This window comes from Plectrocnemia conspersa, unplaced genomic scaffold (assembly GCF_051122295.1).
Source record: "Plectrocnemia conspersa isolate PC_06_02 unplaced genomic scaffold, ASM5112229v1 ptg000013l, whole genome shotgun sequence".
Taxonomy (NCBI): domain Eukaryota; kingdom Metazoa; phylum Arthropoda; class Insecta; order Trichoptera; family Polycentropodidae; genus Plectrocnemia; species Plectrocnemia conspersa.
The window spans coordinates 9,763,776-9,788,605 of record NW_028277177.1 but is presented as its reverse complement, the minus strand read 5'-3'; the positions used below and the strand labels follow the sequence as shown (position 1 = coordinate 9,788,605).

Sequence of the window (24,830 nt, the reverse complement as noted above, 5' to 3'; positions counted from 1 at the left end):
CCATAGTATTTTATCATAATACTTTTAAAGTTATCTCAACATTGATAATATCTAGCACTGAGTTCTATAATGGTATATTATATATACTTTTCATTTTATAATAAAACTTGATAAAAATAGTAAAGGGAAACAGAGAGTTTGATATACTTATTACCTATGGAAAATATTTTTCATAGCACATTTATATTATTTATTTATAAATATATAAATATTTTAATTATGCATTAACAATTATTAAAAACATCTACTTATAATATTTACCTGATAATTAGTCGTGTTTTCTTTGCTGCTCAGTGTTGCCATATAGTGAATTTCCGGTGCAAGTCAAAAGTAATAAAATCGTGCTATCGAAAAGCAGACAAAATATGGAGCAATATGTGAGATATGTCTGTCTGTACTTATGCTCCCGCTTATTTCCCCCTGAAAGATAAGTATTTTGGACTTGATATAATGAAAGTTCTAAAACAATAATTAGTTTTAGAACTATCAATAGGTTAGGTTTGGGTTTGAACAGCAACTGTCAAATTATAACGTATAAAAATACAGAAAATAATATTTATACACATGACTTTGACTTTTTTATTTGAATAATAAACATTTTTTGATTTTATTGATAAAAATTATTATGTAAAAGTGTGACACTTGATAACGACCGTTATGTATCTCCCAAGGTCATTAGACGCACCCAACTCCTGCAATTTCTTGAATATATATGTCAGGTTTCATGATTTCTTACTATGTGTATATAAAATAAAAATATTATTGTTAAGAAGAAATGTGTATTTCAATAATAAATAAATTTTATATAAAAAAAATATTAGTAACTGAAAAAAATAGTTGATTGCAGTTCAAAATTTGAGTGTTCAGCTGTAACGTAAAAATAAATAAAAAATAAACAATAAGCTTTATCTATAATTTATAATCTACTAGTTAAAGGCAAATATTAAAAATAATAAATTACCTAGTAAAATTAATTAATTTAATTTATAGCTTATTATATGCTAATCTAAAATATATTAAATTACACTGCGATAAGCATACGTTATATCGTGCATTTCGTTGATTATACAACGATAAAATTGCTGAGAAATATAATATATGTACTTATCTTTTATAATGCATTTTTAAAAATAAAGACCTTCGTGTACCCCCGAAGGTGTACGTAAATTATTACCATAAGGATAGGTGAATCTTTCGCCGAGCTTATAATGTATCGTTTGTCGAACTCCTTCTGGGTGTACCGAAACCGGCCCCTGGACCCTTTTTAACTCCTTTTTTCTTTCGCCGAAATCAAAGGGCCCCGTAAATCAACATTCGCACGCACATTCGGATTTGGATCATTTCATTGGACAATTGCATTACCTCTCAGAAGTATTATCGCAGAAATCGTACTTTTGCTCTTTTGCTTCGGGTCATTCTTTTTTAAATCGGCTGTAAAATTGTAAACGTATTATTGAAGCCTTTTGCAAGTCGCCGAAGTCGGCCATATAAATTCGAAGCTAACAAATAACAATAAAGTTTAATGTTCATTACGTAACAGTACGGTAAGAAAGATATAAGGAAGCGTATACACCTTAAGCGTGTATATAATACTATATAATATATAAATGTTTACATATGAGTGAATATAAATAATATGCTAAATATTTAGAATATGTTTTTTTATTATTTATAAGTTAAGCAATTAGTTAGATAAATATGTTAAGATCAGATTAATACATAATATATGTAAAATTAATTATATAAATTATGTGACAATGGATATTTGTGTAACATGTTTATATTAATTGAATTTCCATAAATATTTCGCCATTTCAATATCAAATTCTATTGTATTTGTCAATAGCTATGACAAATATTATAATATATAGAAGCAGCATATAAAATATTTAAGTAATCTTTACATAAGTATTTTTTTAGTTCATAAAAAGCATGTTTTATTAGAAAATATATAGTATATATACAATAAATTTAGATAGTATTGAATAAAAGATTATATTTTATGATGTAAGTATCAATTCTGCACTAAACAATTAAAATGATAAATACGAGAAATATTTGCAAGGTAAAAGTTTAATCGATTTTTACTCGGCAACACTAGTTTTACCGCTAGGATCCCTGTAACAAAGTATTTATTAAATGGCCATAGTTGCATAAGACTCATGAGCTTCAACCCATTAACATCTATGAACCTTAGCTTATACTTTCGCATCAGTATTTTGTGCACTGAGGGTAGGACCGACCTCCTACCTGAGCTGTCGCGAGTGACGAAACTATTGATTATTTTGCGAGGCTAGGAGGAAACAGTTTTTATTATATTATATTACATATATTGCTTTACTATGATGAGCGAGTATCGTTTTCTCGGAGCAGTGGCTAAGAAGCTGGCGCAGGGATGATGTCGGTGAAAAATCCTCAGAGGTCTTGTAGGTGGCGTGGCAGCGATAGTATAGCGGAAGATCCCTCGCTGTTGCGGTGCTCGGATGATGTAATCTTTGAGTGTCTGTCGGAGTCTCCCCTGTGACTGCTTATGATTGCCCTCTCCTTATCAGAGTCCAGGCTAATACTGGCTGCTGACTAATCACAATCACGCAGCGATCATTCAGCCAATTGCTGCTCTCGCTTCTCAGAATCAACGAAAATAGTATACGCCTCTAGAAAGTGACATTTACTCACAGGTCAAAGAATTCTGTAGTGGAATGTTTCTTCCGGTGATATATTGTTTTCCATGACCGTTTCATAACAAATAAATATTCATTCAATGCACCGGAGAATCATTGCGTGTTATTTATCTAATCGCGAGCTTGCTTCTGTTTCTTTCAATGATATTGTATATATAAATAAGTGACTTATATAGAGAATATATGAGTAAAAAGCTATCCGATGTCACCGAAAAAAATCTTATTGATAGGCGTTTGATAAATTTAATTCAAGAAATGTCTAAATCTATCCCAAAACTTCGATTACATTAAAATAAAAAAAATTAGAGTCACCAGTATTAAGGTCCATGAAGACTATGTTGAAAAATATATAAAATGAAATGTTTTAGAAATATATACTTTTTAATCAAATTCAATCAAGTGAAAGGAAAATTAACATCCGCCACTTCACTATGATTCAAATGCATCCTCCTTCAACAAAGTCGCCTCTATGAAAGCAGCTAAATCTGTGTGAGTGCAACTATGTATATGTGAATCTGTGACCACAAAGTAGAAAGGTTGTGTTATCTATCCATTGACCTGGCCGGCCAATAATTGAAAATTAAGCGAGAACTGCCTCTGTTATTCAGGGTTGTGGAACTATTTAAAAAAATAAAAATATACTACAATCTTCTCTTAAAAATAAAAATAACTTTTGTGAATGTGATTTATATGTAAAACTATGTATGTTTTCAAACTGTCAATATAACATAAATCTTAATATTTAATCAAATCATTGTTAACAAAAAACTATTACAACAAAAATTATAAATTCGATAATTTAACATTTGTGGCAAAAATAAAAAAATATAAAAACGACGATAACAAAAAGTTATACTTGCTGTTTGAGTAAAATACGGAAAATCAATAGAAAAAATCTAATAATTACCAATGGATTTTGAATTTTACATGCGTATTAATTAGATGAAATCTAGTTGGAGTTTTATTAGATTAAATTACAATTGCGACAGACGATAAATGCCGCGATATTTTCTCCAAGCGGTGGTAGAGAAGCTGGCGCAGGGATGATGTCCGTGGGAGGTCCTTAAAGGTATTGTAGGTGGCGTGGCAGCGACAGTATAGCGGAAGATGATCCCTCTTTGCTATGGTGGTGCTCGTATGGTGGAGTTCCTCTCGGTATGTGAGCGCTCATGACAGTGTATTCTCCGCGGGCGGCGGACGTCTGTTAGTCTCTTCGAGTGGCTGCTTCTGACTACCCTCTTCTCATCAAAGCCCTGGGTTGCAAAGCTTGCTAACCAATCACAATCATGCAGCGATCATCCAGCCAATAGATGTACTCGTATCTTTGAACAGTGAAATATGTAATTCGAGTAAAGCTAAAAATATTAAATTAAATGCGAGTAAAAACAACTAATATATTATGAAATAATAACTGTGTTAAAGCTGGTAAATAAAAGTAAAGGGGAGTAACGGCAAATAATATAAAATAAAATAATAATTTTGTAAAAACAGTCAAAGGCAAGTAAACACACGGTTTAAAAGTAAATATTTAAAAAGTGTGTATAATAGCACAATACAAGTTACTTAGTTCTATAGTAATATAATTTTTCTTACATCAGCAAAAACACCTATTAAACCATTTTAATGCCTATCATTTTACACTTATATAACAATACTAATATTTTGGGATACGCTCAATCGATCGTTACCGGAATCGGAAGAGAATCAGAGAAATTTCATGCAACATAACATACACACACGTAAGCGAATGTGTACTTATTTTTTTCGATTTGGAAAGAAACTTTACGAAATAATTCAAGGCAATCGACACGGAAGATCTTCTTCAGTTCATGAAGTATAGGCATATATGGGTTTGGTCAGGCCAGGGTGATGACCCTGTCGGCTCATCCATTAAGCGACCAGGTGTGTGCCGGGACTTCTTTTTGGTCCTAGGTCCTGTTGATACCTGTTGGCAGCAGCGGCTATCGCCAGGACAAAGGTCTCCAATATAAAAATTTACATACACCGCGTGTGACAAGACCACATTTGCGTTCGCACACCTCCGAATAAAAATCAGTACCATTCTTAACAGAGAAATTAACAAAAAATCTGTATATGTATATGGTGTTAGATGATATAAAAGGAATTATACCATATAATATACTTTCATAAGTGATTTAATGTACAATAAGGCTGTTAACTATTTATCTTTCACTTTATTTTATTTAAATTTAATACTTACACATTAAGTAAATTTTAACTACAGTATATTATCTTTATAGTACATACATAATAAAGAAGAATATTATAATATCTCACGGTGTACCGCAAGAATGAAAATTGGGACCATTAGTATTTATTTGAAAATGACTTTAATTTATATTATCTATGTAAATGATCAATGTTGATCATTATAGTAGAAACTTAGTTAAATGACAAAGTACTTAAACTAAATGAATGATTATTACTTAAAATGTATGTTAGATATTCATCTAATTATAATAATAAAATATTTAATGCTATGCAATATTTAAGAGTGATCTTGGGGAAATTACACAATCATAAAAAATATTTGATTACTTAGGATGATAAATACAAAAATAACAATTCACAATTGTTTTTATATTACCTCATTTTAGCTATTTGTCAATGATATTAGTTACACTCAATGAAGCAGACAAAACAGTATTTTAAAAGTTGCAGAATATAGCGATGAGAGAAGTATAAAATAAATATAGATTTATTAATTGTAAAAGTGTGCTTAAACAATTTTAACGATTAGTTAAAAAATACTGCGTTACCATTTTATTTTAATTTAAGTATTAATTAAGAAATAAGGATTTATCTTTTAGATAATTCGCAAAAAAAAACATTTTTTTATTATATATTTTATTTTGTATTATATTTTATATGTATGTGTTTATACAATCAGTAATTAATATTTTATTTTTTTCATTATAACATTATCACCTACTATTAATTTATATCATTTTTAAAGTATACGACCCTAAACATTCATACAAGGGCAAGAAAAATTAATTACAAGATATTATAATACTCATTGCTAATTCATATATATTGAATTATTAGGATTTTTTTTAAAGTGAATTCCCTTATATGTCCTCACAATTTTAAATATTTAGCATATACTGAAACAAGCAAGTGTAAATATGAAATACTGGATAAAGTAAAATATAAGTAGCTTTTGTAATATTACTATATTAGAGTGGATATATGTATTATATATTCAAGTGTATAAACTAAACTTTGGTAAAATAAATATTTAAAGTACACAATTTTGTAGCTAGTCAAAATAAATTAAGTAGATAGTCACAATAAAAAAATATATTTTCTGGATATATACGTATGACTCCAAGTACCAAACTATTTATTTCCTATACAATAAGCAGTATACAGACTACTTTGTATACTGTTTATTGTATAAATAAATTGTAAATAAAGATATATAAAAAAAATAATTAAATAATATTTTAACGTTGCAATTTTATACTTTTAATATTTATTTTTCAATATAATAACGCAAACTACATATGTTTTGCTGATGTTATTATGAAAACATGATCTTGGATTAGCCGAAAAAAAATGAAATAACAAAACATGAGATCAATGGTAAATCAAATTTAATACAACCACTCGTTATACCGTCTACAAACACTCAAACTGACAGGCTAAAAAGCTAATAAAACCTAAGTGTTTATTATGAATCAAATTATAACATTGAACTGTTTGATTTTTCATTGTTAAGATGTACTTCAAGTGTCAAAACATAGAGGTGATCTTTACGTCCTAGCGAGTCGACCGTAATCAACCCTCGCTAGGTCTGTTCATATTTTTTGCAGTTTATTGCCAAACGAAAGGTATTAAAAAATATATAAATACACTTCTATAACACTGAAAATGCAAGTAAGAACACGTAATAAAAAAATTAAAGATTAATTATATACGAAGTACAATCAGAAAGAAAAAATATAAACGACTCTAACTGAGTTGACAACATTGCAGTTTCTGTTAAGATAAGCGTGACAAATCAGTTTATTAGTGCTTAATAGCAGCAATGTTGTGTGTTTAAAATTGCCATTCGAGTTTGCGGAAAGGAAAAAGTGCTTTTAAAGTTAATGTCTAAATTGTTACTATTTGTAGAAATGATCACACTAAGATGGAGTCGCTAGCATTAGGAAGAAGTAATGTTCATTATGAATAAATAAGAAGAAAGCAAAGAAAGAATACGTCGTCAATGATGAACTCATTAAAAAATGAGATAAAATCTTTATTTATTGGCGTTTAATGCCTAAAATAATCCAAAAAGTTTCTGTTTACAACTTTTTATTTTATTTATGATAATAGTAAAGTTATTCATAATTCAGGGACGGCATTTTGGGGTCTGGTGAAGTTGGACAGAAGATTCGTGTAATACTATGAATCTTAATGAATTCGAAATATTAAAAAAATGTCGTTATCCTTTAAAGAAAATCTAAAAAAGTCCCGAATCTATGCCGAAAATATTTTTTAAGACAATGATATGTCTTGTGAAATCATATCGGAATACATTTTAACCGGTATATTTATATTTTTACCAGTTAAAATAAAATTTATCTTAAATTTTTGTAGTGTCGATAATTCTGTTGTTATTATATTGTCTTATTCCAATCGACAGTATACATATGTACAATACATGTGTCGGTGACATTAAGACGATTACGCCATCGACCAGATTTCCTTTGTACATCGACAAGAGTCGTAAACGTGTGAACCGTTTCTGGTTCTCCAGGATAAAACGAGCGAGGCGAAGTCGTCGTAAATGTGTTTTAAATAAAAAATAAAATAAACCTTCGAAAAAAACGAGAAGAAAAGATCACGTGAATCGCTTTTCAGCATCCGCGACCGGTGATAATTTCGCGACCTGCGTGCTCTCCCAACATTGTCTGGCCATTGTCGTCATATTTTCTTCGAATACTTTGCTTAAAAGTTAAAAGTTCGTCAACGTGACTTTGGTTTGTCCTTTTTATTAAAAAAATAGTTATATTCATGTGATGAATATAGTGTCGTTTCGGTCAACTTCACGCTCTACAGTGAAGGAACGTATCTCACAATATTATCGATAATTGGAAAGTTAAGCAGATTTTTTGATAGCAGGTTTATCGCATTATCTTCGCAATGGTTTTGTATTATGACTTGGGTTGTATAGCACATATTATATACATGTAAGAAAATAAAATCTTTCTTAAACTTCCTTATTGCAATTTGAAACCATAATATCCTCATATTTCAGTGTCATCGATTGATTGCCGAAAAAAGGCGAACAAACATATAATTTTTGGCAATTAAGGAGATCGAGCTCTTGCCCTGAATAACGAACGACTTACAAGATATATTAAAGGAAAAAATGTGTATTTTATATTGAGATATATGCGATCTTTCTTTTTAACGTACACTTGGGCAACTCATTCGGTATTGTACGTAAACGGTTTTCAAAAGAATCATTATATTTTATATTTAATGTTCTGCCTTTTTACATTTTAATTAATTATGTGTAACTTTTATAAATGTATTGCTACATTTTAATAGTCTAAATAGATGTGTTTTTATTTTGAAATTTACCTAAAAAACGTGGTTTAAAATATCTTAAGTCAAGATATCATTTTTGTTAAAAATCTGATCCTCCCTAATTATTCAAAATATTCTTTTATCCTTAATATTAAAAATAATCATGTTTTTGGGAACAAATTTTTATTTGAAATATATTTTCCATATCTTGAAAGATATTTTAAAATAGTAAAGAAGTTATAATATTGTGGGGCCGATTTATTTAGTTGGCCACAAGCTAGGCAACACTGACATGGCGGTGGCAAGAGCAACATTTTAAGCGACCACAACAGCCCCTCATATGCCAGATTTATATCATTCAGTACAATAATATAACTTAATATAACTTACATATATAAATTTCAATAATTTACTACTTCAGTGGTCCAATATGTGCCTAATTGACACCCGTCACCATCCACCAGCAAAAATATTTAAAATGTTTTAAAAAACTCAGTCATTAGAAAGCTCGAGTCGACTCCTGACGATTCAACGTGTCTGTACAAAAACTGACCATTGAAGTGGAAAGACTGCTGGGTTGCTTTTCTCCGATCGGAAAATATTGGCTCAACTCAGGATCTGGACTGTAGTACCAAGTATTTTTTTATGAAGAGAGAGAATCTTCGAAAGACTTCACCAGCTTCCAGGTTGCTGGTGAGTGTGCCGGATTCCGCTGCTAGCAGCGACCTACCGGCTAAAACCTCTTCCCAGCCCTCTCCTGGACGGCCGGTACTATCTTTCTGATATTGCACGTCAGCTCGTCCAATTTTTAGTAGTACCAAGTCTAAAATTATAAGTCACATGATAAGTAATTACCCTGTAATTGCGTTCCGGCTTATATTGAATACATATTATTGTATTAAAGTGCAACTGTATCACAAATATTGCCGAAACCCTGTAGCGGTCATTGTTTAGGTTTCCCTGCCTGCATAGAAGGAACGATATACGCTGGAATTTGCAAAAGAATCGAAATATTTGGCGCAATGTCATATTTTTGTCTATTTCTGAGAAGCGGTTAGATATATAAAAACGCATTTATTTGTTATTTTGCATTATAAAACGTGACAATTCAGCAATAAATATCCATTTTAATAGCAATAATTGCGCTGTAGAATAAATTTATGCGTCATATCGCTAATTAATTATTTTCGAATTTTTTTCTGGTAGTTAGCTTAATTGCATTTGCTTTATTTTATAGTTCTCACGGCGGCTAATACATTGTCGCATCTTGTAAAATTTAATTGCGGCAATTTATGATGATATTAAATTGACGCAATTAAATTTTATGGTTATAAGTATGAACAAGACTTTGAATTTAAAATATAAAATAAGTCCTTGATTTCTACGTCATAGATTTTCAAATATAAAATAATTTTTATATTTGAAAATTTCTTTCAGTGCTCGTTAACATTTTTCGGGGGTGTACGATAAGGCGATCATCGTATGTTGATATTAAGAAAGCAATGTCAGCGTTCGATGACCGACAAACAACTTATTATTTTGGCCAATAACTTTGTTTTGACGTGGTGTATAATGTTCAGAAAACCATGGCATCATTAAGTGGCCGACCGTCAACGAGGAAAAAATGTATGGCTAACACAAATATTAAAAATTATACCGAAACAAAATAAATAACGACCGAAATGTTGGGTATGGTATGGTACTTGGTCAATAATGGCGCGTGAGTTATTCCACTCTCGGGGCGGTTCACTGTAATCAACCGTGTCTTTATGGATAACTTTGATCCCGAAGGGTATTTGCAAGTTATTTTTAAGCCTGAAGTTTCAAAAAGCTCATTTGAGCATTTTTCGTTTGATTATTTAATTAAAATCTACTTTTAATCTAGAACAAGGATCAGCAACTCGCGACATAACACATTAGTATTTTAATTATTAAATCAAAGTAAACAATTTAATGTGATACTTTGCTCAACTCATGTTAATAAAACATACAAAATCATTTCAGTTTATTGGGAAAAAATTGTGATTTACAAATAAGCACCAGTAGAATCGACACATTTTGTTGATTAGCATTAGATTAATTATATTTTTGTATTATGTGATTCTCAGTTATGTTCTTAAATCATGGCGTTGCCAAAAAACTGACGAAAATTGTATAAATAATTAATTTGTTGCTGGGCAATGAAACGTTGGTCAAAAAACGATTTTATTGCTTTTGACGTAAGTTTTTGACATCCGAGAAGGGATCATTTTTTTGCGTTCTTTTATTGGTCAAAATTTGGTTAAGATATGCTTCATTAAATTCTCACATATTGTAAGTCGTAATATTGTTAAATTAGAAAATTCACTAGAAAGTACAAATACGTTGCAAACTAATCCTCATCAAGACTACGGGAAGGCATAAATACCTCCCATAGTATATTTTAAAAAAAATATTGTTCATTCTAATCGTTTTATAAAACATTTGTTTTGGCAAAATAAAAATGATATTAATTTATAAAGCTTTTGGGATTTAGAACTTTTGCTACTTTATATATGTTTAATTATAATATGCAAAAAAATTGAGCTTTAAATTAATAAAATATTAATGTGTCAATATTTTTAGCCACGATGAATAAACGTCACTAAATCACATAAAAATATCGGGGAAAATTCGTTTCAATAGTGACAGTGGCAATAATTAAATTATGATGCATACGTTAATTGTCTTTTGGTCATCGGTTGCTAGTTAGTTTGGATAAAAAATATACAAGATTAATTTTTACCCTATCTAACTATTTTATAAATTTATAAATGCCAACAAATATTCTTAACAACTTAGTTAGAAAATGTTATATAATTTCTCACTGGACGGCTAATTTAAACCAAATAGTTTTAAAAAAAATAGCGTTGTAATCTAAATTCTAAATATACGTCAATGATACGCAAAAATATCCCTAAAACATTTTAAACTGTGCTAATGCATAAATTACAAAATAATGACTTCAGTTTATTAAATTTTGTAACGGTTTTGGAATTTGGAAAGGGCATAGTCAAATAGTTGCTAAAATAATTTAGAGATGTGCTAATGTTAATTTTTTAGAAGCAAATCGAAACTACTTTATTGCCAAAATAATCGTTTGCTCTACAGAGGTTACCGTATAGGTAACAAAATTTCTAGGATGGACATTCCATTTTCAGATTCCGATTACAAATTATATTTCCGGAATTCGATTTGGGGAGTCAGCGAACAAGTTAGAACGAAAGACAAAACAGGAAGAGCTCTTCTGGTCTGATTTTTTACGCTCCAAACAATCCTTCATCAAATAGCAGTTTATGCATAAAATAGTCAGCATTTTCGCTCTGATTTTTATTGTTTTTATTAATATAAATTTTATTCTTAAAAATCGGTATGCCGGTAAGTATTTATCCGTGTAAAGAGGTCTCAAAGCGTTAGCAGTAACGAGCAGCAGCTCACGTTCAAGGCGTTGTCGTTCAAATGAGCAGATCAGCAGGTGGGCTTGTCGGCCGGTGGAATATTACTCCGCTCACCGGCCGATCGTAATCTGGCATCAAGTTGTGACTTAACTGATTCATGGCTGATGCTTCCGGTCTGCCTTGCAGTTCGGTAATGAATATTCGTGTCAGCCTTGTAGTTGATGAATGAATTTTTGACTGTTTCGGACGGGCTAAATTATCTTAACTTCATTATCTCAATAAGCTATATAAAAAAGGAATAAATAAATGATCTCGAATAAAAAAGTGCCATTCATTAATTAAAGTACAGCTGCATAAATATTAGTAACTGAATTAGGAAATATAAAACCAAACAAAACGAGCTCTACAGAAGGACGCGAAAAAATGAACGTATTCCCGAAAGAAAAAAACTCAACACAATCATATATTGATGAAAAATAAAGATAGGAAAGGAGAGAAACCAATCAATTTAATTATTGGCATTAATTTTAATGCTAATTAATAGTAGTTATAAATAGTCATAATAATAACAATGAATACTGGATGTTTTTAGTAGAAAATCAGATAACTCGCAGTTAAAACAGAAACAACTTCAACAGGAGACTTATTTTACGTATGCCTGAAACTTCGACAACGTCATAAAGCTCCTCAACATCCACATAGAACTAGTAGTAGACGTTATAAACTTCCTACAGTCAAGTGCAAGCAACAGCTGATAGTTTCTTTATCACAGCGTAGTCCTTAAACTTCGTCTCGGAATACGAGTAACGACTATGAACAACTGTTAAGCCCATAAACGTTGTGGTGACCATTATAAGTCAACAACGACATCCACAATATTAAATGAAGTTATGCAACAAGAAATTAATCTATCAAAAAATATTAAGATTAATGCTGTGCTATTTATTTATTATTTTTATTATGGCTAAAATTAAGCGGCACTCTGGTAACCCGGAAAGCAGAATTCTTTGGCGGATCGCGACAGGAGTGTAACGTCCGGCGGTGCTTCGTCCGTCGATCATTTACACTCACATCATTAAACATGTAAATAAATTGTAAAATATATATCATTCAATAAAATAATACTGTAGCGGCTCAATCGGCGCCAGTCGACCACACTCTGGAGCTCGCCGATAACAGTGTGGGAGAGTGAGGGACCTCTTAAAGACTTAAAAACCCCCAGATCCTTAAGAGGAAGCCAACTCGTGAACACCCAACCGAGGTAGCATCCTGGACTACCAATGATGAGAGAAGCACCGCAATTTCTAGCTAGCAGACTAAAAAGGGCCCGGCCATTAAGGTCCGGGAGTCGAAACTGATACGGAGGAAGCACGTAAGTGACTTCCAAGGATGAAACTTGGAAATGCAGGGGCAAGCAAAGCTAATAAGCAATAGTACCCAGGTGTGTCAGGAGAGCGTTTCCCAATAACACTCGAGAGAAACACTACTGACACTAAAAAACGTAGTACTACGGGGGGTGGTCCCCGCTCATCCAGCCCTTAAAAGCTGGATGAACACGTAGAAACACTCTGTAGCGGCTCAATATGTGTGTAATTGCCACCCGTCATCATCCGTCGGGCAAAATGATATTTTAATCTACGTACGTACATCAAATAAACGTCGTTGGAGTTCAACGCCAGAGAAATAAGCACTTAAATTTCTTTCCAGGACTCTCGTATCTTATTTGTTAAATATCCTTGTCAAGAAGATTGCAAGCAAAAAAGTTAAATAAAGAATCCTATCGTTTACCCCAAGGTTAAAACCGTTCTTGCTGTCAGAATTCTAATGATACAATAATGTACACGCAATCATTCATAACCTAGTTCATATACAAGTACAAGCTAAAAAAATAACTCCAATTCTAGATTGCCCTTTCTTCGGCTAAACTTTTCATTTTATCCAATTATTCGACGATATATAAGACCACCTCAAGAAAATCATTTTTGACTCGGGATTTACATTTTTAGTTTCGAAATGAAAATACATTAAAGTTCAAACCTTGAGTTTGCCACCAGTAGAGATCGCGACAAATCAACACTAACGAACGATTTGATGCTGACACCATCAAAGTCTTAAGAAAAGCAGCAATTTCCCGGCAGTCGTCGAATTTTGGATCCAGTCACCTTCAAATCGGCAAAAATGAATTCAGGTCGATCAATGACTCATTTGTTTTATTAATTTAAACTAGACACATTCATTATTTATATTTTAAGAGGCCTAAAAAATGTTACTGCACCTGCAGCAAATAAAAAATGAAATATATACATCATAATGTGTTTTTACGAATTTTCCGTCGGAATGATTATTTTTGAACTTATATAATGTATAATATAATTTTGTTTTATTTTTAATTATTTATATATCATTATTATTCTTTATTTTTATAATTTAACTTAACTTATTTACTATTATTATTACTAATTAAAATTTATCAAAATTATTTTCATTTTTACTCTCAATTATCCTAAATTTATGAAAATAAATTTTGCGCACTGGCAATAATTATCTTACTAGCAACATAACAAACGTCAACAGTCCGTCTCAGCTGTCATTCCACAATACAGGTACAATTTCATGTTTTCAAAATAAAGTATTACAAATCAATATTAATTGCATTTAATTATTCTTAAGATCATTTCAATAAATATAGTAAAGTATATTTTTATAATTTAACTCTTAAAACCACTGGAAATGCCTTATATTGTGCAATACAAACTGATTTATTGCTTTTCAGATTTCTACCATGGCTTCAGCTTCTTCAAGTAGTGCTCGTAGCCTCTTTTCCGATTCCAAAATGAGGTTAGCCGATCGAGTACAAGTCAACGTTAACAATATAGCATCCCTCACACGTCAAATACAAAGAGGCTCAAAGTCCAATGAAGTAACAATATTTAAATATAATAAATATCTAAATAAATGGTCAATGATAATGTTAAATCTTATTTAATACTTTCAGTTATTGAACAGAGCTACTCGAGAATTTGTTCAAGTGGAAAATTGTATGGAAAATACAGAGGTAAATTTAAAGAAGTTGGAATTGATTGCTCTTCACTTACAAATGCAGCAAGAGAGCATGATAAAATCTGTTCAGCTCGTTGAAGAAGTCAACCACCAGGCTACTGCAATTGAAAATAAAGTTATCTCAAAATATTATTGAATATTGTGTAATAAGTATATCTTATATACAAACAAACATTTATGGTGATCTCATATCATATAATTAATTAATTAATAGAGTTATGTTGACGATGGTAATCGACACATTATAATAGTTTTAGTGTACCTGTATAAATAAATTAAGAATATGTATATTCGCTAATAACTCGCTGTTGTTTATAACTCTTTATTTTTATTTCAAAATTTGAAAAGTTACTTTAAATTAGTTACTATTAATGTGTTTCAAAAAATTTTGTAGCTCATATAAGTTGTAAAATGAGCGAAACTGACATTATTAAATATAATGTAAAAGTACAATTCAAAATTATATTAGACCCCTAATATATCACATTATGGTTACTAATGTTCCACAGAAGCGCTTATAACTTACATTTTTAAATACTTGTTAATTAGCACGGCGCAACGCTCAAAAATAACAAGTTGTTAGGCCCCGCTGCTTTTCTGGAGCTATTCAAACCTAATTTAAACAAATTAACTATTATACTTTGCGGAACGGATGGTGACGGAAGGCAATTAGACCCAGATTGGGCCGCTGCAATATTATTTATTGAGAGTATATAGTTTACATGTTTTTTAAATATGTATATGAATGAACGCTGAACAAGGCAACATCAGCCGTTCTCTTCTCGTCGAGGCCCAGCAAAAGAATGTGCTGCCATTCGCTGCCGTTACGTCAGTGCTACCAGAATACCGGCAATAATGAATGAATGAATAAATATATAAATGGCCCCCTACAATACCATTATATTCGTTTGGGTTAGGTTTGTGTTTTACAGCAAGCGGGTGTTTCTCAACTGTCAAACTTGTTAACTGTAAAATATTTTAATATTTATTTCCATTCTATATAATAAATTCATAAATCGTCGCGACGTGTTAATTAACAAGGACCTATTTTTACGAGCAGTATGTAAATGTTTTACTATAATGTAAACGAAATGCCTTTCCTAAAAATATATTCTTTTTTGCTGTGACATCCTTATTTATAAAAATATTTTATATTCTCATTTTCCGTTCTTTAAATATTAAAAATGTTTTAATATAAATTAAAAAATAAATTCTCTAAGCATGTTTAACTTATTTAGTAACTTATTATTATAAAAAAAGTTATTCGATATTAACCCATTCTTATGTGAAATCGTAATATTTATTGAGGCAACACTTAAAACGTCAAAATATATAAGGCATAACCTAAAATTTATTTTCCTTCTAAATTATTTTACTTGTATGTTTGTTTAATAATTGAATAAACATGTCTAACATTGACTTCGCTTTAAAAACATTAAAAAATGAAACAGAAGGTATTTTTAAAAGCAGTTTTATTAAAAAAAAAAAAAATTTTAATCTTTCATCATTTTCTTATATAGATTTCTATTTAAATAACGATATTGCAATTGAGACGTCTTCTATAACTCCATTACAATTTCATAGAAAATACGTGTGCAAAAATGTTCCAGTGTTGTTAAAAAACTATGTTTCTCATTGGCCAGCAATACAAAAATGGAATTCTAACTACTTTCGGTATACATATTCCATTTTTCGATTATATATAAAACATTGCTTTTTAAAATTCATACATTTAATGCATTTCAGCAAACACATATCTAATAAAAATGTCACTGTAGCTTTAACACCGAATGGGTATGCAGATGGTATTACATTTGATGAAGAAACATCAAAATCTTACTTCATTTTACCAGAAGAAAGAGAACTTCAGATGTCAGAATTTTTAGATTTGTTAGATAATAAGAGGTTGCTATTTTAATGCATGTCTATTTTAATAAAACTTATTATTATTATACAGAAAGTCTCAAATGTTTTTAGTGGTATAACATAATTAGAAAGAATATAATTCCATATATTCAAAAGCAAAACTCAAATTTAACAATGGATTTTGAAGAACTGATTGACGATGTTGAACCAGATATAGAAATGGCAACGGAAGCTTTCTGTAAAAAACCTGATGCTGTTAATTTTTGGATGGGTGATGAACGTGCAATTACGTCAAGTAAGTGTTAAAACCCTTAATCCGCAATGCAGTGGCAACACTGGCGGGCGTGCATTGCGATCGTGGGTTAGAGGGTGGGAGATCCAACGGCGCCCGCCATTCCAGACAGACGTGTGACCGGAGCTCAAGCCGACTACTACAAGCGACTACTACTCTACACATACATATATAAATAGAAAACTCTGTGTGTAACAATTCAGAAGTGGGATCGGGCTGATCGTGCTACTCGCGTGTGCTGAGAACCGGCTGCAGAAGTCTAACGGCGCATTTTGAATCTCGCGTGCTTTGTTGCTAACGACGCCACAACAAACAAGATGGCCGCCAACAAAGAAAACGTAAACAACGCCGCCGACGGAAGTAGCGGCCTGGGAGGAAGAGAAGCTCCCGGAACTAGCGGAACTAGCGGCGATGCGAGGAGGGGCGATGTTATTGAAAGGGGCGACCATGCAGGGAGAGGCGTCCCCGGAACTAGCGGTGACCTTGGCGGTAGGGGTGGCCCCGGAGTACAAGTAAGTCCTAATAAATCGTTGAATAGGGCGGTTAGCAGGTTCGTCCGCGAAGACATCCTCGAGATGGACGTGGAGTCGGACATCGCGGCGGAAATTCGGGCGGGAAGCATGTCGGGAGATGAGGTCGACGCGTTGCAGATGCTCGAAGACCGGATAGTGCGCCGCCTCGAAGCAATCATTCGGCGGTCCGGAATCCCAGGTGCAGAGGGAAATGTCGAGCCGGCGGTGCCCGTTAGCGGTCCGGCGCAGGAAGTTATCCAGGCCTCCTCAATCGCGGGGCCCGGCATTGCAGGTTTCCGAGCGCCTATCGACATTGTGAAGCCGTTCGACCCGGACAACAAAAGCCTGCAGGTGGACCAGTGGATAGCGATGGTCGAGCAGATGGCCCTGGCGCATAATTGGACTGATTATGAAAAATCCTGCTTAATGCAGATGAAGTTGAAAGGGGCGGCCGAAGAATGGTACAGTCATCTTACGAAGTATAACCTCACTTGGGAAGAGTGGAAGACCAGCTTGCGGCGTACCTTCCCAAGGAGAGATGGCTTCGCGGCGACGTTGTTTCAAATGATAACGACGAAAAAGAAGGATGACGAGTCGATGACGACTTATTATAGGGAGAAGCTGGCGATGTGCAAGCGCTGCGACTTGACTGGCGCTAAAGCAGTGTCATGCATCATATTTGGACTGCCTGACGAGCTGCACGCTAACGCCTATGCCTGCGTCAGCGAGGACCCTGAAGATTTGTATAACAGGCTGCTGAGTGGTCTCGACGACTATAAGTCGCCGAAGTTCGTGGCCACTTATGCATCACGGTCGTCCAGTTCTTCCGGAGAGAGGAAACTCACTAAGGCGAAGACCATCAGGGCGAGGAGTTATCACTCCAAGCCGAAGCGAGCGAGGGCGGAGCCCGCAGCTGAGGAAGTCGAGGCGACGACTGAAAAGCGACTGGTCAGGTGCTACAATTGCCAGAAGTATGGCAATCACTTCAGCCGAGACTGCCCGAAACCTCGGATGCAACGGTGCATGCTGTGCGGCAAAGGCGGACACACCCATCGGCAATGTAGGGTAAGAAACGTTTTAACTAAACGGCGACGAGACCCTAAGGAGAGGCGCACCGTCGATGTTAAACTGGTGAGTACTGATTTAGACCTTATATACAGAAAGAAGGGATGCGTGAATGGGAATGAAATCAAAGTTTATATAGATACTGGATGTCAGCATAATTTGTTATCAGCAAATTGTGCCAATCGCTTGAAGCTGCAAATGGTACCACAGCTGACTCTCCTCAGAGGATTTGGTGGCGGAATTGGGAAAGCTGACAGCGTATCTACGTTTACTTTAACAATTGACGATATAGACTTGAGCATTGAGGCGTTGGTGACGCAATGCAATATTTCTAATGCGGATCTGATTATAGGTCAACCGGCGCTAGGGGAAGAAGGAGTATCACTGGTGGTACAGGGCGGCAAGGCGCTGCTGCTCAAGCAGGACGTCTCGAACATGCTGAAGAACATCTCGTTGGAGCCCGAGGACGTGAGACACAGGGTCCTCTTGTCAGAAGATGTGACGATACCGAACGGAGTGACCGAAATAGTAAACGTCATCATCGATGGGGCTCAGCCAGGCGAAGATTACGAGATGAGCGCGAAAGTGTTCGAAGACGGCAGATCCTCAGTAGCCATCCCCAGTGGTATTCTACAGGCGGCGGAGAGAATAGGAGTGAAAGTCACCAACCTGGGCAGTGGAGAACTTAACTGGAAAGCAGGAAAATTGGTGGCGAGGGCGACCAGGTGCAGAGCTATACAACTAAAGGAGCCTTTGTTAGCTAAGACCACAACAACTGTAAGTACCATCATATCACTTAATAATTCGGACTTGGATGTGGGAAATATCGAGAATGAGGACATGGTGAAACTAGTCGAACTTCTCAAGGATAAGCTGAGCTGTTTCTCTTCCAGCGAGAGTGATTTAGGTTTGACTCACTTAGGCGAAATGGAAATTAAACTCACTAACGAGACGCCGGTGTATTATCGACCATACCGTCTATCTTATGTGGAAAGACAGAGAGTTAGAGAAAAGGTTAAAGGATTATTAGATAGTGGAGTCATTAGGGAGTCCCAGTCAAACTACGCGAGTCCGATTGTATTGATTAACAAAAAGGATGGTGGTATTAGGTTATGTGTAGACTATAGGGCGTTAAATGCAGCAACAGTGAAGGACAGGTATCCATTGCCATTGATTTCGGATCATTTAGATAGATTAAGTGGAAAGATCTATTTCACAACATTGGACATGGCGCAGGGATATCATCAGGTTCCGATGCATCCCGATTCGGTCCACAAAACGGCATTTATCACTCCGGACGGGCAATATGAGTACTTGCGTGTTCCGTTTGGTTTGGCAAATTCGCCGGCGGTGTTTCAGAGGATTGTGAATAACATGCTTGGTGGAATGCAGCATGAGGAGATTCTGGCTTATATGGATGATCTGTTAATTCCTTCATCGACAGTAGCAGAAGGATTGATTTTGTTGGAGCGGGTGTTGACACTGGTAGAACGAGCAGGTTTTAAGCTGAACATAGCAAAATGTTCTTTCCTGAAAAATTCCATTTCTTATCTAGGACATGAGATAAGCGGCGAGGGAATAAGACCTGGCGAGAGGAAAACCAAAGCAGTTTCTGATTTTCCTACCCCGACCAATGTTCATACGGTGAGACAATTTATCGGTTTGGCGAGTTACTTTCGCAAATTTGTTAAGAACTTTGCGATTATAGCGAGGCCTCTTACTCAACTCACAGCCAAGGATGTCGACTGGCAATGGAGCGAAGTTCAACAGAATGCATTCGATGAGCTGAAACGCCAGTTAGCAGGCAGACCAATTTTGGCGTCATATTGCAGTACATCTGTAACTGAGTTACATACAGATGCAAGTAAATTGGGTCTTGGCGGTATTCTTCTACAGGCGCAGGCAACGGGCGAATTGAAAGTAATTTCATATTTCAGCCGAGCGACAACAAAAGCGGAGTCAATGTATCATAGCTATGAGTTAGAGACATTAGCTGTGGTCGAATCGGTGAAGAGATTTCGAGTATATCTGTTGGGAGTTCATTTTAAAGTTGTAACTGATTGCTCAGCAGTTAGGGCAACATTGCTGAAACGAGATTTAGTACCTCGTATAGCACGGTGGTGGCTCACCATACAGGAGTACGATATGGAGGTAGAATATCGTCCTGGCGAAAAGATGCAGCATGTGGATGCTTTAAGTCGAAACCCTGTAACAGTCAATTTGATTGACGGGACCGAGGCGGACTGGTTTATGTTAGTGCAGTTACAGGATGAGAAAGCTCAAAGGATTCTTAGAGCGTTAGAGAATCGACAAGCTGAGGCAGATATTAGGGCACATTTTGCAGTGAAAGAGGGGCGCTTATATCGCAAGACTGCGCTAGGAGATCGTCTATATGTTCCGGCGATGGCTAAATTTAATCTACTGCGTAAGCATCACGACGAGATCGGACACCCTGGGTTCGAAAGGTGTCTTTCACTGATTGGGAAAACTTATTGGTTCCCTAAGATGAGAAAATTCGTACATAAATATACGAAGGCGTGTTTAAACTGCGCGTATGCTAAGGGTGACTATGGACGCAGGGAAGGATTTCTACATCCTTATGAGAAACAAGCGGTTCCTTTTGATACGGTGCATATAGATCACTTAGGGCCTTTTGTTAAAAGCGTGAAACGGAATAGCTATTTATTAATGGTGGTAGATGGCTTTACTAAGTATACCATTGTGAAACCTACTCGCACGCTGAGCTCGATGGAAGCGATAGAAAACCTTAGATGGGTGTTTGGTGAATTTGGATATCCACGGCGTATAGTTTCGGATCAAGGTTTGGCATTCACTAGTAGGGCATTTACTGTTTTCTTACAGGACAAAGGGATTAAGCATGTCATGAATGCAGTAGCGACACCGAGAGCCAACGGTCAGGTGGAAAGACCGAATCGCACAATAATCGAGGCAATTACGGCAAGTGCGGTTGCTGAGGCGAGATGGGACGAGCAACTTCCTGAAATAGTATGGGGTATTAATCATACCACTAATTCTAGCACTAGGTTTTCACCGGCGGATTTGATGTTTTCTTATCAAAGCGGGCGGATGGCAGAGTTGTCCACAGGGGATCATACTGCCGAGGCGGGGCGAGATCGGTTGCAGGCGAGACGGAGGAAAGCAGCTGAAACACTACAGCGCATAGCAGCACGAATGAAGGCTAGGTTTGATAAACGACGAAAGGTAGCTACTAAACATAAGGTCGGAGATCTAGTCCTATGGCGCCAAGCTGCTACAGCGCCTGGTGAGAAAGGTATTAATCGGAAGGTGGCAAATAAATACGATGGTCCATACAAAATTTTCAAAGAGCTAGGTAATGATAGGTATCAGATTATTTCGCTTAAGGGTGTTAGGGGATATAAACGGTTTAAAGCGACCGTAGCGGTCGATGCCTTGCGGAGTTATCAAAGCGGAGCATTTCATGCAGGTGATTCGTCAGGTGGAGACTCGGATGACTCTGAAAACAACCGAGCCGGACGACAAGATTTGATTGATCTATTAGAAAGTTGAATAGGTTTATTTTAATAAGTTAAGATGTATCAAACGGGTTTTTGGGTGGGTGAGATTTGTTCAATCTTAGAATAGGTTTAGGGGGTGATGAATCTAATAGCTAAAGATTTATATCAGATAGGTGAATTTAATTTGTTGGATTTGGTTAATTTTAGAACAGGTTTAGGTGACAAGTCTGATAACTGGCGATTTGATTGGTCTGACGGTTAAAATGGTTTATGTTGTGACAAATCTGATAACTTAAGATCTATCAAGTTGGTGGATTTGATTTGTTTAATTTTATGATAGGTTTAGGGGGTGACGAATCTAATGCCTAAATATTTGATTGATCTGTAAGAGTTAAAAGGTTTTATGTTGTGACAGATCTGGTGGCTTAAGATCTATCAGGTAGGCGGCTGAGATTTGTTTTAATCTCATGGTGGGTTTAGGAGGTGACGAATCAGATAAATAAAGATTTATCAATTAGTTGGGTTAAAATTGTTGATCAATAGACAGATTTAGTTGGTGGGTAATCTGAAATTAGGATCTATCAATTAGGCGGGTGAGTTTTATCGATCTAGGGACAGATTTAGTTGGTGGGTAATCTAGGATCATTCGAACGAGTGAACTCTAAGATCATTCGAACGAGTGAAGTATTAAGTAACTTCACTGAAAAAAAAAAAAAAAAAAAAACGACGGCTAGGCGAATTCTGTTAATGAGGACATTAATTGTTTCAGGATGGCCGATTGTTAAAACCCTTAATCCGCAATGCAGTGGCAACACTGGCGGGCGTGCATTGCGATCGTGGGTTAGAGGGTGGGAGATCCAACGGCGCCCGCCATTCCAGACAGACGTGTGACCGGAGCTCAAGCCGACTACTACAAGCGACTACTACTCTACACATACATATATAAATAGAAAACTCTGTGTGTAACATAAGCTTTTAATTAAATCATGATAAAATTAAAGTAAATACTAAAATTTTATATATTTTTCAGTGCACAAAGATCCATATGAAAATATGTATTGTGTTATTGATGGAAGAAAAGACTTCATTTTGATACCTCCCACAGATTTACCATACGTGCCATATGCATCTTATCCTTGTGCTACGTTTGAATACACAGATTACCCTAACAATAGTAATTGTAAAATTAATATAAATAAATCAGGAGAAAACTTGAAATGGATTGATATTGATCCATTGGAACCTGATTTTGTAAAGTATCCTAAGTTTAAAAATGCTCATGTTTATTATGTGAGCGTTGATAAAGGAGATTGTTTATATCTTCCGAGTTTATGGTTTCATCACGTCAGACAAACGCATGGATGTATCGCTGTTAATTACTGGTACGATATGGAATTTGATGTAAAATATTGTTATTATAAAATGTTAGAAACATTGACAATGAAATAATGTATGTACTCTATAATACAATTTTTTCTAAACATCATTAAAGTATATTCTAAAATAGTTTTTTGTTATGATTTTTAAATTATACATTTGATGCTGTTTGTAATATCAATGTCAATAATTAATATAAGTAAGTGCATGTTCTATCGATTTTATTATGTGAAGAGTTCATTTGGTTTTACATAATTTTTCTTTATTATTGAAGAAAAATATTGTGTATTATTCTTTAAACAAATTAATTCAAATTATTAGTAACAAAACTTTAAATATATTATTATTATACCATTACATGCACAAAAAGCGAATTGTGGTCAGAAGGCGTCACTGGGCCTTACTTTTTTGAAAACGATGGTCGGAAAGTAACAGTCAATGGTGAACGCTATTGGCGTATAATAACCGAAAACTTTTGGCATGAAATCGAAGATATTGATATGAAAAACATGTGGCCATTTAGTTCGATGAATAAAAAAATGCAAAGATATCCTTAAATTTGTGTTTTTGTAATGTGGGAGCCTAGATTTGTTATGGCCAAATTTATACAAATATTATTCTCTCGCATCCCAGCCCTCGGCCTATTCGGGCGCGCGTCGCGGGCTCGTGCCCCGTTCAAATGTAAACAACTTTAAGAGTCAATAAAAACACTACTGCAGCGGCGCAATCTGTGTCTAATTGCCACCCATCACCAATCCGTCGTCAAAGTAAAAATAATTTCCGAATTTTTTTTCGAGGAATGGAAGAAATATCGATACCGTGTTATATATAATTAAATGGCGCCCCGGACGACCGCTCGTATAGCCCACCCCTCAGGCTGGCCCTGGTTGGATTACGTTTATAATCCTCAAATAAACTAAATTGCAGTTCAATTAAAATACACAGCAATATATTATATTTTCCAATAATGCTGGTTGAAGAGAGAGGAATCTTTAATAAATAAAATGAAAATTACAAGCTCCATTAACAAATGCTCACATCGACTAAAATATATAAAGGATCAAGTACTTCATATTTAAATACTGGTGAGATTAAAACGAAATACAATCGTCTGCTTCTCGTTACTATATACACACATTAATTATTTTGTATTTCAACAGACTCTGAAAAAACGGTTGCGGCCGAAACTGGTTTGAATTCAGTTTCATGAAAAATGGAATATGCAATTTTGGTTAATTTATAGTAGTGATTTGATAAATTGGTTCTCATTATTTGCGTTTAACTGTTTTAAAAACTGTGTTTTTATATCTGTTGTTGTGCTTTTAATTATACAATAACATCAGGGTCGGTCCTGACGTACGTGTCGGCCATGTGGACGCCCAATTTCAGATTCGCTAGTCCTTCGAACCTTAAACGGTTTTCCAGTGAAAGTCGAGGTCGAGCGCGAACAAAAATAACGTCAACTTATATTCTAAGGAAGGCATTAAGCATATATAGCTGCGGAACTGTAAGATTGTTTT

General features: G+C 34.6%; 2 protein-coding genes across 2 annotated transcripts; both read left to right on the top strand.

The window, feature by feature from the left end:
- Positions 1-14,171: 14,171 nt before the first annotated feature.
- On the top strand, positions 14,172-15,019 carry BORCS7 (BLOC-1 related complex subunit 7). The gene is made up of 3 exons (XM_088203071.1): positions 14,172-14,244; positions 14,415-14,561; positions 14,637-15,019. The coding sequence occupies exons 2-3, from the start codon at positions 14,424-14,426 to the stop codon at positions 14,835-14,837; spliced, it is 339 nt and encodes a 112-aa protein (XP_088059197.1). The 5' UTR covers positions 14,172-14,244; positions 14,415-14,423; the 3' UTR covers positions 14,838-15,019.
- A 970-nt stretch (positions 15,020-15,989) lies between these two features.
- JMJD7 (Jumonji domain containing 7) lies at positions 15,990-23,437 on the top strand. The gene is made up of 5 exons (XM_088203070.1): positions 15,990-16,155; positions 16,222-16,375; positions 16,448-16,606; positions 16,696-16,862; positions 22,964-23,437. Exons 1-5 carry the CDS (start codon positions 16,107-16,109, stop codon positions 23,380-23,382), a joined length of 948 nt encoding a protein of 315 aa, XP_088059196.1. The 5' UTR covers positions 15,990-16,106; the 3' UTR covers positions 23,383-23,437.
- The last annotated feature ends 1,393 nt before the right edge of the window (positions 23,438-24,830 follow it).